General features: G+C 37.8%; 1 protein-coding gene across 1 annotated transcript in view; it reads left to right on the forward strand.

The window, feature by feature from the left end:
• The first annotated feature begins 568 nt into the window (after positions 1 to 568).
• Positions 569 to 12,577, forward strand: part of PPP4R1 (protein phosphatase 4, regulatory subunit 1) — a 56,697-nt gene continuing 44,688 nt past the window's right edge. The window contains exons 1-2 of the mRNA XM_009318590.1: positions 569 to 717; positions 8,870 to 8,976. Coding sequence (XP_009316865.1) covers positions 569 to 717; positions 8,870 to 8,976 — 256 coding nt within the window. The remainder of the gene's footprint in view (positions 718 to 8,869; positions 8,977 to 12,577) is intronic.

Consider the following 12,577-nt stretch of genomic DNA (forward strand, 5'->3'; position numbering starts at 1 on the left):
AAGGTCCCTATTGATGTGCTGGTTAATAATTGTGCAATGGTTGAATTGTGCTTATTTTAAATCGTAGGTGGATGTAACAACACACATCTGAACTTTTTAACATGCTTAATTTAGATTTTTCTTTTTTAAAAAACTTTTTTGTTCTGTTAGATGATGTTGTATTAACTCTTTATTTCTGGGCTAATTGCCGCTATGATTTTAGTCTATGCATCTTCAAAAAGCTGACTTTAGAATTAGCTAAAAGTCATTTGCTTAATAAAAATAAAAATATAATAAAAATATAAGTACAGTTTGTCAGCTAAAAATATCATGAACCTTGGATGTTTAGTGAAACATCAGATTTGGGAATGTAGAGAAAATTACTCAAAATCCATTTAGTTCAATTTATACGTAATCAATCACTCCTGTATAGAAAAGGCTTTATGGGGGTTGGGGAAAGCTAGTGGGAATGATGTAGTGCAGTTAGTAAATATGTTGTCAATGGGACCTTTCCTAGACTTCTGTATTTCAGACCAACAACAGACATCATTTTAGTGTTAAACTACTGTGATTATAAGGAATATTTCTGATGTCTCTGATAGTTGGTGTGGATGACTACAGCTCAGAGTCTGATGTGATTATTATACCTTCAGCCCTGGACTTTGTCTCACAAGATGAAATGTTGACGCCTTTGGGAAGACTGGACAAGTACGCTGCAAGTGAGAACATATTTAACAGGTATGCTTTTCAAATGTCCTGTCTGGCTAACGGTATGCAAGCTATTCATCTGATTCAAATCTGACTGAAGTTAATTTGCATGAAATACAAATAATTTAAAAAAAATCAACAACTTTACAAAATTCTTCAGTTTCCACCCCTCCTTCTGTTTGTTGATACTCCTTCTACTTACAGAGAGCAAAATATTAATGATAACAGAAAAACATTTGCTTACTTTCTTAAGCAGCTGTAGTTCAGGACTTCTTGAACTTTTTTATTAATTGGACCACATTCTTTTAGGTTTTTTGTGGATGCTAACATTCCTGTTGACACAGGACTAGAAGATAATAGTAAACTGTATCCATAACTCTGTGTGGAAAGTGACTTTAAGAAAATACTTCATGAAAGGTCAGGAGAGGATAATGAACAGCACTGTAGATTGCCAGAGGAACCCAAGTGTTCTGCAGGACCATCCTCATCCATAGTTTACAGTTTGAGTATTCCTGCTTTGGGTTATTGAAAATAAAAAACTGCTGAAAAGAAAGTCTTACCTTACCCAGTTAATACTGTAGTCTGCATTTTCCCCTTTTTATTTCCGTCATTCCACTGAGCTAGTTTTTTCATTTAAAAGCACAGGTATTGTAGCATATTTCAGATAGACACCACCCCACCCCCCCCCCAGTCCCTTCTCCTTCACACAGACACTCTGCAATGGAATGAAGAAATTCAAAACCAGCATTTATTTTAATTGTAACTGCAAACAGTTACAAGATCACAGAAATGTATAAAATATGTTAAGGTTGAAGTTTTCTGGTGTTTATTTTAACATAGTTTAGTTTGGGCTCCAAGTAAATCTTTAATAAAGCATGTTTGCTTTTATGTTGAATTCTTAATTCACTAGTATGCGGAAGATAAGTCTATGATCAACTACCCTGTAGGTTAGCCTCTATTTTGTTGTTCGTGGCCTGAGTTCTGTAAGGATTTAGCCCTGTGCTTAACTTGGTCCTGTGAAGCATACTTAAAATTCCATATTACAGGTATGAACATCCCCCATTTGGAAGGTTTTCATTCTGATTGAACTGAAGCTAACAATTATAGAATGGTTTCTCTTATTAGAACCTGCATAAATCTGTATGCATAAATTAGTTCTGAAATGCCTGATTTTAAAGTTTTTGATTTTCCTGAAATCCAAAGTTTGTGGTATTTTACAATTTGAGATTAAATCAGCAATTTGCCAACGAGGAGAGAGTTTGTGTGTTTGACTTTCCATGGGGAGGGAGGGAAGAGGAACCTTTAGGGCTATAGGTTACAATTATGTAATAAAAGCCAGTAGGGAGGAGAACAAACTCAGAAGCTCAAGTTGTGTGACCTGAATTTTAAACAAGAATAGTAGTCCTAATATTTTACTTGCTCGTTTAAGAAAAAACTGTCTCTCTGAGTCAGTATGGATTGCACGGGGTGTGGGGCATGCATAAGCTTGAAATCTTTTTGATGACGCTGTGCAGCTTTATGCATCCTGTGCTTGCCTGTGCTTTTCTTCAGGGGAAGATGGGTGGAGTAACTATAGTTTTCCCTGAGGTTTTTTTGTGTTTGCTTGTTTGGTGTTTTTTTTTTTCCTGGTATAAACATGTTGTTTAATCCTAGCTCTCTTTGTAGGCCTACTGTGTTATGTAGCATAAGAAATATAGGAAATAGCATATGATAGCCATTAGTGGTATAACTGTGAGTAGCAATTATACCACTATAGGTCATAGTGAGTAACTATTGCAGGCAGTTTGATGATTCAGCATTAGGCAGTCTCGGGAATAACTGGAGAGATTTTTGCTAGACAGATGAACTGGAGCATTTCATAGGGAAAAGATAACAATAAACAACTTAAGTATAATTTAATTCATGTCTCTCAGTATGGTATAATCATATCCAATTACTTATGTGTAGTTTAACATTATTTTATATTATGATTGAGTTAATAATGTTTTGGTTGTTTCTGTGACCTTGGACCTGCATTTGTGTGGAAGCTTCAAATTATAGATGCCCAAACCCTTGAGACATAATCACTGAGCCTGGGTAAATTAGGGTGAAAATTTTTTAATTTTTTTTCTTTAAATGGATGAATTTGCTTTTAGTGTGTGTGGCTTTTTTTTTTTTTTTAATTTTAAATTTCATTTTATTTCTCTTTGCATTTGTTTTTATTATCATTTTCTATCTGGTTAGTCGTCTACATATGTATCATATTTGCAGTGTGTGATTATATTGAATGATTAAAGTCAAGTGATTTTTAACAATTACTACAAAAGCCTAGTCTCCTTTGAGTGGATTGCTTGAGCGCTCATGATTTCTCAGCTGGTGTCTGAAGGCCAAAGCCAGTTGCTCTGAGATGGAAATGGATCTATGTCTACATCCTAAGAAATTTTACCAGATCGGACTTGGAACTTGCAAATAGGAATTGCTTCTTCATTTAAAAATGTATGATTTTTGACAGGATGAACTGAAAAAAGGGTGTGGTAGGGAATTATTTAACAGCACTTCCCAAATGGTGGAAGGAGTTGCTGTGTGGCAATTTTTGGCATGTTATGGTCTACATCCTCCCTATTTTAAGTGTTGCTGATCAGCACCAGAGATACTGTCTCAGTCTATGAGAATGGAGGGAACCTGAGAAATATTACAATAAATGACCCCTCTTGTATCTGAAAACCAAGGCAAGTTGGACTCTGGTTATGGTTTTATTAATGAAGAGGCAGCCTTCAGACCAGATTTGAGAAGCATCTCTAGCATATGCCTTAATAATCCAATATCATATTGCGGCAAGAGTAGATGCTGAGCAGAAAGCCAAGAGCATCACCCTAAAACACAAGGTTTCCTTGTGTCTGGTAGCACTGGTGTGTGTGCCTGCATGCATGGATGAGGATTCCCTTTTGCTGCTTGCTTTAAAAAACAGTTCTTGGTGCAGATTGGAGCATAGCTTTTGTCTCTTCTAATTTTAAAAATCCTTTGTGGGTTTTCCTAAGCTTTATTGCCGTTAACTTGCTTCCATTCCTCATTAAGGCTCAGAAGCATACAACACTCACCAATAGATCTGTTCAAATAGTGAGGCAGCTCCTGAACAACAGACCCTTCCTTTTGATCAGCCTACTTTTTGAGGAATTGCTCTTGCCCTTTCTCTTCAAACCAAAGCAGGTCTTGGCAGCAGACTCTCGTTCATCAGTATGATCAGTCTTGGCTATCAAGACTATATCTAAACATCAATGTAGATATTTTTAAGCTATCTTCTTGTCATGCTCTTTTGTGTTCTGAAGTACATTTTTGCTTTTCCCTTGGGAGAATACCTGATGTCTTTTGAAATGTTTTTTTTTAAATAGTTTAACTTCAAAGTACTCATAGAGCAGCACTCAGCAGTAACTGAGGACATGTTGGATCTCAAAGAGGGCTTAAGCATAGGTGTGTGTACTCACATACAGCTTGTCAGTAGCGCTTTCACGGTCTACAGTGTAGGTGAAGATTTGGCGTAAAGCATTCTGGGTAAATTGTCTTTTTTGGCTAAAAGATATGCTCCACTGACTTCATGGCACAGACGTGGTTTCTGATATGGTAGGTAGAAGGTAGCCTTCTTGCTTTCTAGACTGCAGATGGAAGAGAGATTGGCATCAGAAAGGAGGCTGTACCACGTGTCGCAATGAATTATTTTAATGTGGTTGTCTGATTCCTGACTCCGACAGTCACAATATAAACCTTGGTTTTACATGTCTGTGATTCTGGAAAATAATCTAGAAGTTTTTAGAATATATGCTCTGTTTCAGGAACTGAGAATTCAATTTCTTTCCAAGGAATTAAGGGTAACAATAAATTTTTAGATGTATCAGGGCTATACCATAAGTCTTTCCAGTTCTTCACTCCCTTTTGCAGAGTCAAGAATGTCATTTTACTGTGCGTTTAAAAACCAGGACATGCATGCAGAAAGTACCCCCACTAAAACAGGAGAATGCTGTTTTCATCCCTCTGTGCTGTAGTGTGTATCAAAAACCTTTCTAAGACAGTATGTTTGGTGGGATGTCGAGAATCTTATCAAGACCTTCCTTAAGTGTAAGAAATTACCTTGCCTTATTTTCATTTAGGTGTGATCAGATTATAACCAACAAGTTAATTGAGAATCATTATCTACAGCCTCAGTTTTTTTCGCCCCACTCACTTTCCTTCTGTCTGTGCAGCCTAGGCTGGTATAAACTTTCTTTTTGGGGTGTTTGAGTACTGACAATAAGGAAATGCCAAACTCATACCAAAGCTATGCAGGTAAAACTATAGTGGCATTCATTCTGACTAGGACACTTCTCATCGTTTTAGGATAAATTAGGTTATTTCTCCTAATCTCTAACTCTCCTTTCTTCTGTTTTCATGTTTCGGTCTTTCTGAGCCCACTGTATGTCAAAGAATAGAATATAGTAAAAATGACACCTCAGAACACATTTTTTCTACACAATTTGCAGATACGTGCATACCAAATAAATTACTGAAGTTTAACTTTCACAATATAGATTGAGAAAGTTTGCCTTGTAAGTGTACATTAAAATGATATAAGCTGAACTATCAAAGGACAGAATTTTCGCAAAGCACTGAGAGAAGTCTTAATTACTTCAACAGTACTGAGTGTACCTCTGTGTATTTAGCCTTTATTCTTAAGAAGGGTACAAAGATGTTGATTTTGAATTTGGCAGTTTATTCAGAATATCTTCTGAGATTGGTGAAAACAGTGCCAAGCTAATTTACTACTACCAATATTCACTTAAACATCAAATCTTGATTTAGAAGTTCTGCAAAAATGGGCAAAGAAAAAACTATCTTCTTTCCTTTTCTTTCTCTCTCTTTTTTTTTTCTTTTTTACTTTGCACATAATAGCTGAAGTGCTATTAAGAGTTCACAGCTGTAGGGTTATTGATTTGAAGCTTCACTTGCCAGAGCAGCTAGTGAAAGTCTCTTTGGACCTGAAGGAATCAGGGATGAGATCTGACTGACTGGGCAAGAAGATGCAATTCTATTGGTTCTTGCAATGAAGACAACTCCGCTAGCACTGAGAATGTGTAAAAGTAGAAGTTCTTAGTGGAGCTTGGTATCTCATTAGAGGCAAGCAGTACACAAACCCAAGCCAGTGGTGGGAGGGAAATGGCAAGAAACCATTAATCCTAGTCCCAAATTGTGCCCTGATAACCAGGAGTAACATATAGTAACAGAACATATGCCATTGAAATCACTTACATTGCCATCATTAATGTTGGTGGAATCATTTCTGTCACATATGTACTTGAAGGAGTCTGACTCCCTGTTAGAATGCAGTTTATGGGGACATGTTGTCATTATCCCTAGAGGAAACCTGCTCCTTCTCTTTTTCCCTGTCACAGGAGGTATCTCCTTGCCTTTTCAGCATGAAGCATGTCCACCTATTTTTGTTTGTGTCTAGACTAGGCAGGTCATCCTTCAGAGCTGTGTTACAATTTCACAAATGCTCGCCTGGTACTCACCTGGCAAGTTGCTGGGCAAGCTACTGCTTGCCTTATGTTATTCTGCTATGCATTGATAGTTCATTACAGTCCTCTGTTGTAGGCTTTTTGTAGCTCGACTGCCAATGCTTGCATGAGAAGGAAGATCAGACTGCTAGACAGGGTACCCTTGCTTACTCTCTGCTCTCCAGTAAGCGGAGCATGTTAAAGTGGGAGCTTGCAGGGCTCAAGTCATTCCACATTAGTTGCCTACATGCTAGCTTTCAGCCTGTGGCAAATGTGAGGTAGATTTAGCTGTGTCCTATGTTTGTGCCTTGGAGGCACAAGAAGAGTTTTGGCAGATCGTTGGGGGTAGTGGCAGAACTAGGTCAGAGCCCATAATGTTTGGAGGACACGAGTGGACATCATCTCCCAGAACACTGGATGGAGTTAAGAGATTACCCTGTCACTACTGGCTGCCTACCCAGTTAGGTTTTCTAAAGTGAGCTTAACTTGCCCTGTTGCCTTTTGTTGTAATGCTTTTTACCAGAATCTGCTAAATGTAAAAGTAGATCATTGATTCCTCTACAAGCCAAAGAGGGAAATACCACCTGGATGCAGGTGGGGGCCATCCTTCTACCTTTAGTCCAGGGAAGAAGTTGAATGTGCCTTCTTAGCTTTGAGTGGATTTAATAAATAAGTCTCATCTACTTCAGGTTAGGATTTGTGTTTTCATCTCCTCTTGAGCAGAAGGTTTGTGGCCTTCAGCTTACAGGGTGGCTACTTCTACATAGCCATCTGTCCAACTCCCAGGGACTAGCAAAGACTTACTGTGGGATCCAGCCACCACAGTTCAGGATACTGCTAACAAAGCTCTATGAGGAGATGAGTCTTCTCTGCCGGCATAGTAGGGGGCCATTCTATAGTCCCCAGGAGCCAGATAAGATGTAGTGCTGTTTATTGTGGTTCCTTACTTGCTGAGACCAACTCAGTGGGTCAGTTGACTTGTCTCTTGCTTTCCAAGATTACATTTAATATGTAGGAGACACATGTACCCAGGCAGGCTGGTTTTTGAAATATGCTTCATCTGTTCCTCTTCTCTTTTCAGAGGTGTCCAGCCCTTTAAAAGACCAAGTCAACTCTGCTTCTAGGTTAGTGTGCTGCATAGTCTGTGTCCCTCCATTAGGATTTTGATAGCTGAACTTCCAACTGCATATCAAGATCTCTGCTGAGAGATGTAGTTTTACCAAGTTGAAAAGAGTGAGGGAGAGGAAATTTGTTAAAGGCAAACAGGTTTTTGCAGTTTTTTTTTTTAAGAGGATTTTGTTCATCTGTATGTCAGAACAGTTCAGTTTAAGATAGTTTTGCAAGTGGCCAGTGTGAAACATTTAAATTACTGGTCTTCAGTTTGAGAAAATGGAAATGTCTGCTTAGCTTTGGGAATTCGTGAAAACCTACTGCATTTCTCCAATTGCATGGAATTGTAAAGTTCTCAAGCTTCCCCCGTACACCAGGAATGTAACCATCTGTTTCTTACTAGTTTGTGACCATTGCTCACGTTCACTGTCTGTAGTGAACGTGATCAAGTTTAGCTATGTTTCTGCTCTTGTCTACAGCACTGCTGTTTGTCAACAGTGCTTATATCTAGGCTGCATCCTAACAGTGTTTCCGTCAGTCAGTTCTGGAAATATCTGGCACCTGACCCTTGCTGCTTCAGCATGTTGATAAATTGCTCCAGGGCAGTACAAGAGCTAGCAGTGTGTTGGACACTGTTCCTTGGCCCATTCCACTGTTGGGATAATCCTGCTAGCTCTCTGAACTGATGTTCAACTCACATTGTCCAAAAGGGTGAAAAAAAAGAGTTATGCCGTTGCAGGCTGTTGTTGAGGAGAAAGGTTGATTGCCACACATTGCCAGCTGCATTTTTTAAAAACTTAATGTTTAGGGCTCTCTAGGTAACTGATGGGTATGACTTTGTGACATAGGCTGCAACAGAACCTTAGAGGACAAAAACCCAAAATTGACTATATCTTGTCACTAACAAGTTAATCCTTAGAAAAATTTCTTGTAACTGAGTTGATTCTGACTTGTTTCACATTTTCTTAATGTTTCATTTTCTACTTTGCTTAATGTATGTCCCAGGCGCACATGGGCTAGTACATTTTATTTTTACAGTGTATACCCATTTGCTCTATATAGCATTTGAATGAAGTTTAGCTTCTAAACATCGCCATTGGTATGGAAATCTTCAGCTTGAGTGTTCATGCTTTTGTTTGTGAAATAAGTTCGTAATTCTGTTTAAGACTGTTCTGACAATAGTGGTGTTGTCTTGCTTAGTATGGAACAATGTAGGGAGTTCAGAGGTGAGGATGGAAGGCTGACACTGACTTCCTAACACTCAGCTCCTGTTTGCCCACTTGGCAGATGACTACTATTTTTTATCTCTGTGACTGGTTTCCCTTTTCCTTGTAAACCAAAGGGATACTTTTAATGTAACATTAAAAGTTAATGGTTCTTTAGGATTACGCCAGGTATCAGAAATAAGAATTCCCAAAGCAGGACTAACTAAATTTACTGAGTTAAAAGCGAATCTATGTAAAATTTTACTGTTTGGTTTAAGAAACTTGTATGATTGCACAACTTTTTGATTTGGCTGTATTTCTGGACACAAATAATGCTAATTTTTAATCTTTCTTGTAAACTAGGCAAATGGTGGCTCGAAGTTTGCTGGACACTTTGAAGGAAGTCAGTGATGATGAGAGAGATTGTATTGCTGTGTTGGAGAGAATCAGCAGATTAGCTGATGATTCAGGTAGGTAGCGTTAAACATTTTAATGGGTTAACGAGGGAAAGTCAGAATTGCTGAACCTGTGTTCAGCACAGGACCAATATGTTCTTTCTCGTCTTCAATATTTGAACTAGGCTTCTGCAAATGCAATAAAATACTGTAAAATTTCATTTCACTAAATCATCCCCCCACAGATGACTTTTTTCCTTACTATTTTCCTCAACAGAATTAAGCCCCTTCAAAATGTAGGAGTACCGCTTTCCATCAGTACATTTTTTAATAACTTTTATTATGTAGTTTGGCTACTCAGCAGATCTACATTATTAGTCTTTATCTACAAATCTGAAATATTTTATTGCCTTGAAAAGAATCTTGCAAAACGTGCAAAACTCCCATTAGTTTTGACAGAATTTAAATGCTGAAGTTGTTCCCTTAGTCCCTTTTGGGCAACCAGTTGTGAAGGTAAGAGAGGCAGCAGAAAAAAAAATGAAGATGCAGATATAAGTAATGAGTAGAAGGGCTCTGTAGATATAGAGGGGCTTTTGCTTGTGAATATATTGAGACTACTCGGTGTTTGGAATAAAAGGCAAAAGCAGGAGAATAATGAGAAACAAATGTGAAAGAAAAGGAGCGCTTAAAAAGCGGTGGGGGAGTGGATGAAAGGAAAAATGGTGTGGACAGAGCTGCAACAAAATTCCAGGTTGAAGATTCTGTAGGAAGAATTAAGGGCTTGATTTCAACATAGCTGATACAGTTGAAGCACCAGAAAGAAGAAGGAAGGCTTTAGCAGCAAAACATCAGAGAAGATCTAAGTTCATTCTTTTGTCATTGTAGGAGTGCTATGGAGAGAAACTTGTATTAGATATTGTATGAGAAGAAAATGTTTCTTCTGTTTAATATCTGTTAGTTTTTCTCCCTTCTTCCGGAATTGCAGAACATAATGCTTTCCAAGGGTAAAAAGGTATTCTGCTCATTTCTGTTGTTTTGTCATTACAGTCTTCATTTAAAATGCACGTTTTTATTTTTCTGAGGGAATGTCCTTGTTTAGCCAGGAAAAATAGCCTGTTGTAAGCATTACATAATTGTATTGAGTACCTCTGCAAGGATTCTTTAAGAGGAAAAAAAAAAGTCACTGTTCATTTAAGATTAAATGTGTCTTTAATTGAGAATAGTGGCACGCTACTGCTTCTAGAGTACTTTCCTAGCAAAGCTCTGCTTCTGAAATCTGTATATACGGTGCTTGTTTGTGTGATCACGTTGACAGTTTTGAGCATCAGAAACTTCCTGAAACTTCATTTCAAGTTTGGAAAATAGGACAGATGTGTCCAGGGGAAAATGGCTTTGTGCAGCAACTCTGTAGCCTTAGGCTTTTCATTGGTGACCAACTAAGTGTGTCAAATTGAAGTTTGTTTAGGTAGAAATGCAATGGAAGGCAAGAGTTGAGCTCAAATCAATTTGTTTCCTTTAACAAGGGTGGAGTACATTTTTAGTCAGGGTTGATATTTTCTCAGCGTCAGTAAAAGCAGCATTTCAGGCTTTTCCTGTGTTGTAGTAGTTGTCTCAGATCTGCCAAACTAGCAGCACTGGATTCTGCAGCTGCCCCACAAATTAAATTTCTGCAAACTTAACTGTGATTTTTGTGCCTCGAGCAGTTGCAGTATTGGACTTAGCCTGTTTCTGTAAGACAAGTTATTAGAATATTCTTGCGTCTTAAACCATGTGAAAATTCATTAGGGAACTAGATCTGCTTTGTATCTTCTTAATATATGTGCTTGACTATTATTCAAACTGCAGCACGGTGGGTTTTGTTCATTTTTTGTTTTGTTTTGGGGTTGTTTTGGTTAAGGTTGCTATTACTAGACTTGTTTTTCATTTTTCTCTTATCTGATGCTTTTTTCCATTTATGATATTTTTTCTAACCTGTTCTGAAAAACAAAAAAAAAACCCACCTGAATTTGGAATAAGAAAACATCATAAAAGTATCCTTGCGCTTTGACTTGCTTGGTTAGAGCCAGATATCTGTATGGTTAGAGCCATCCTGGAGTCAAGCCTTCATGTTTAAATGCATAAATAAATAAAAATAAAAACAAACTGTTGGGAAGTCAAACTAAACTATGTACAGGTTTTCTCGTTTCTAATAGGTGATACTCATTAGTCTTATGCCTGTTTCTTGACATTTGGAGGTATTTGCCTTCTCTTGTCAAAGCAAGTCACAGAAAGCGAGGTACTTTTCTTTTTTTGGCAGTAGTTGGTATAATGAGGTTTGAACTGAAGAATGTACCCAGGGTACACAGTATCCATGCTCTCTTTGTGCTACTGCTGCTGTTATCTAAAATACGGGTACAGCAGTGAACTAGAAATACCAACTGTCCTTAAGTTGCCTAAGCAGTCCTCTGTCCTGTTAATAACCTTGCAACTTCAGAAGTCCTGTAGGTGGGTTGATGTTTTTCAGACATGGTCTTTGCTTGAAAAAGAAACATGTTTAGGGTTTTTTTGGGTTTGGTTTGTTTTGGTGGGGTTTTTTGTTTGTTTGTTTGGGGTTTTTTTTTGGGGGGGGTTGTGTGGGGTTTTTTTTAATCTGAGGCTACAATGAGGCAGCCGTTTCTGTGTTTGAGAGCAAGAGACTTTCAAAACAATAATTATTTTCATTCTTCATGTACTGTGATAACGCTTTAAGAAGCTAAATGTCATGTCTGTTATGCTCAACACTGCATTAATGTGAAATAAAAATTAATCTTTACTAGAAAAAGATCTGGGTCCAAATATATGATTGTAGGATGGAAGGCACAAAAAATCATGAGACTATGGTTTGGTATGATTGACACAGATCTTGACATACCAACTGCCTAGCCATGACATAAATCTTTTGAGGCATCATGGCAAAGGCAAGTATCAGCTCTAAAACTATTTTTAAAAAAACTGTTGACAAAAAATTCTCAAATAGCTTTTGGTGGGAACTCATTTGGACTCTTTGAAGAATGTCTTACTAATATCACTAATTTATGAAAGTTTCTTTGCGGGGGAAGAATTAAGTATTGCTAAAAGAGTGCTAAGTGGTATTTTAACATCTCTCTGTCGACAGCCAGTGTGTGGGGTTGCAGGTGGACAGACAGCGAGTTGTAGTGAAATGTATTTTGTGAAGGACAGTTCGGACTACCATTGTGTAACATAGCAAAACAGCTGGGCCTTCTTCATCCTCAAATGTAGACTAGCTGCAGATTTATGTGAGCTTGAACAAGGCCCTTAATGTCTGTCTTTTTCACTTGAGTAAGTTAGTATTATTCAAACTTTTTTTTGTACCAGCTTGTGAATGGCTTATCTGATACAAGGCTTCATCACTGTGCACACAAGTACAATTAACTGGCTTCGAAAGTTAGCCTCAGCCAGAGTTATTGCATTATTGGCATTTTGCTCAGTGTGCTTGCATAACCGTGCACTAGAAGCTTTAAATCTTATTTTCTGAGGGTTCTTACAGAGGGAGAGTCTGTATCTTCATTTCTAAAATATATGCGATATTTTCGTGTACTGTGAAATAGATGCATATAGGTATCTTTCTAAAGAAACGATGGAGAAGAAGAAAGTGACTTCCTGGAGGACTGGTGCTTATTTGCTTGGATATAACTGA

Source organism: Pygoscelis adeliae, unplaced genomic scaffold (genome assembly GCF_000699105.1).
Source record: "Pygoscelis adeliae isolate BGI_AS28 unplaced genomic scaffold, ASM69910v1 Scaffold42, whole genome shotgun sequence".
NCBI classification, from domain to species: Eukaryota; Metazoa; Chordata; class Aves; order Sphenisciformes; family Spheniscidae; genus Pygoscelis; species Pygoscelis adeliae.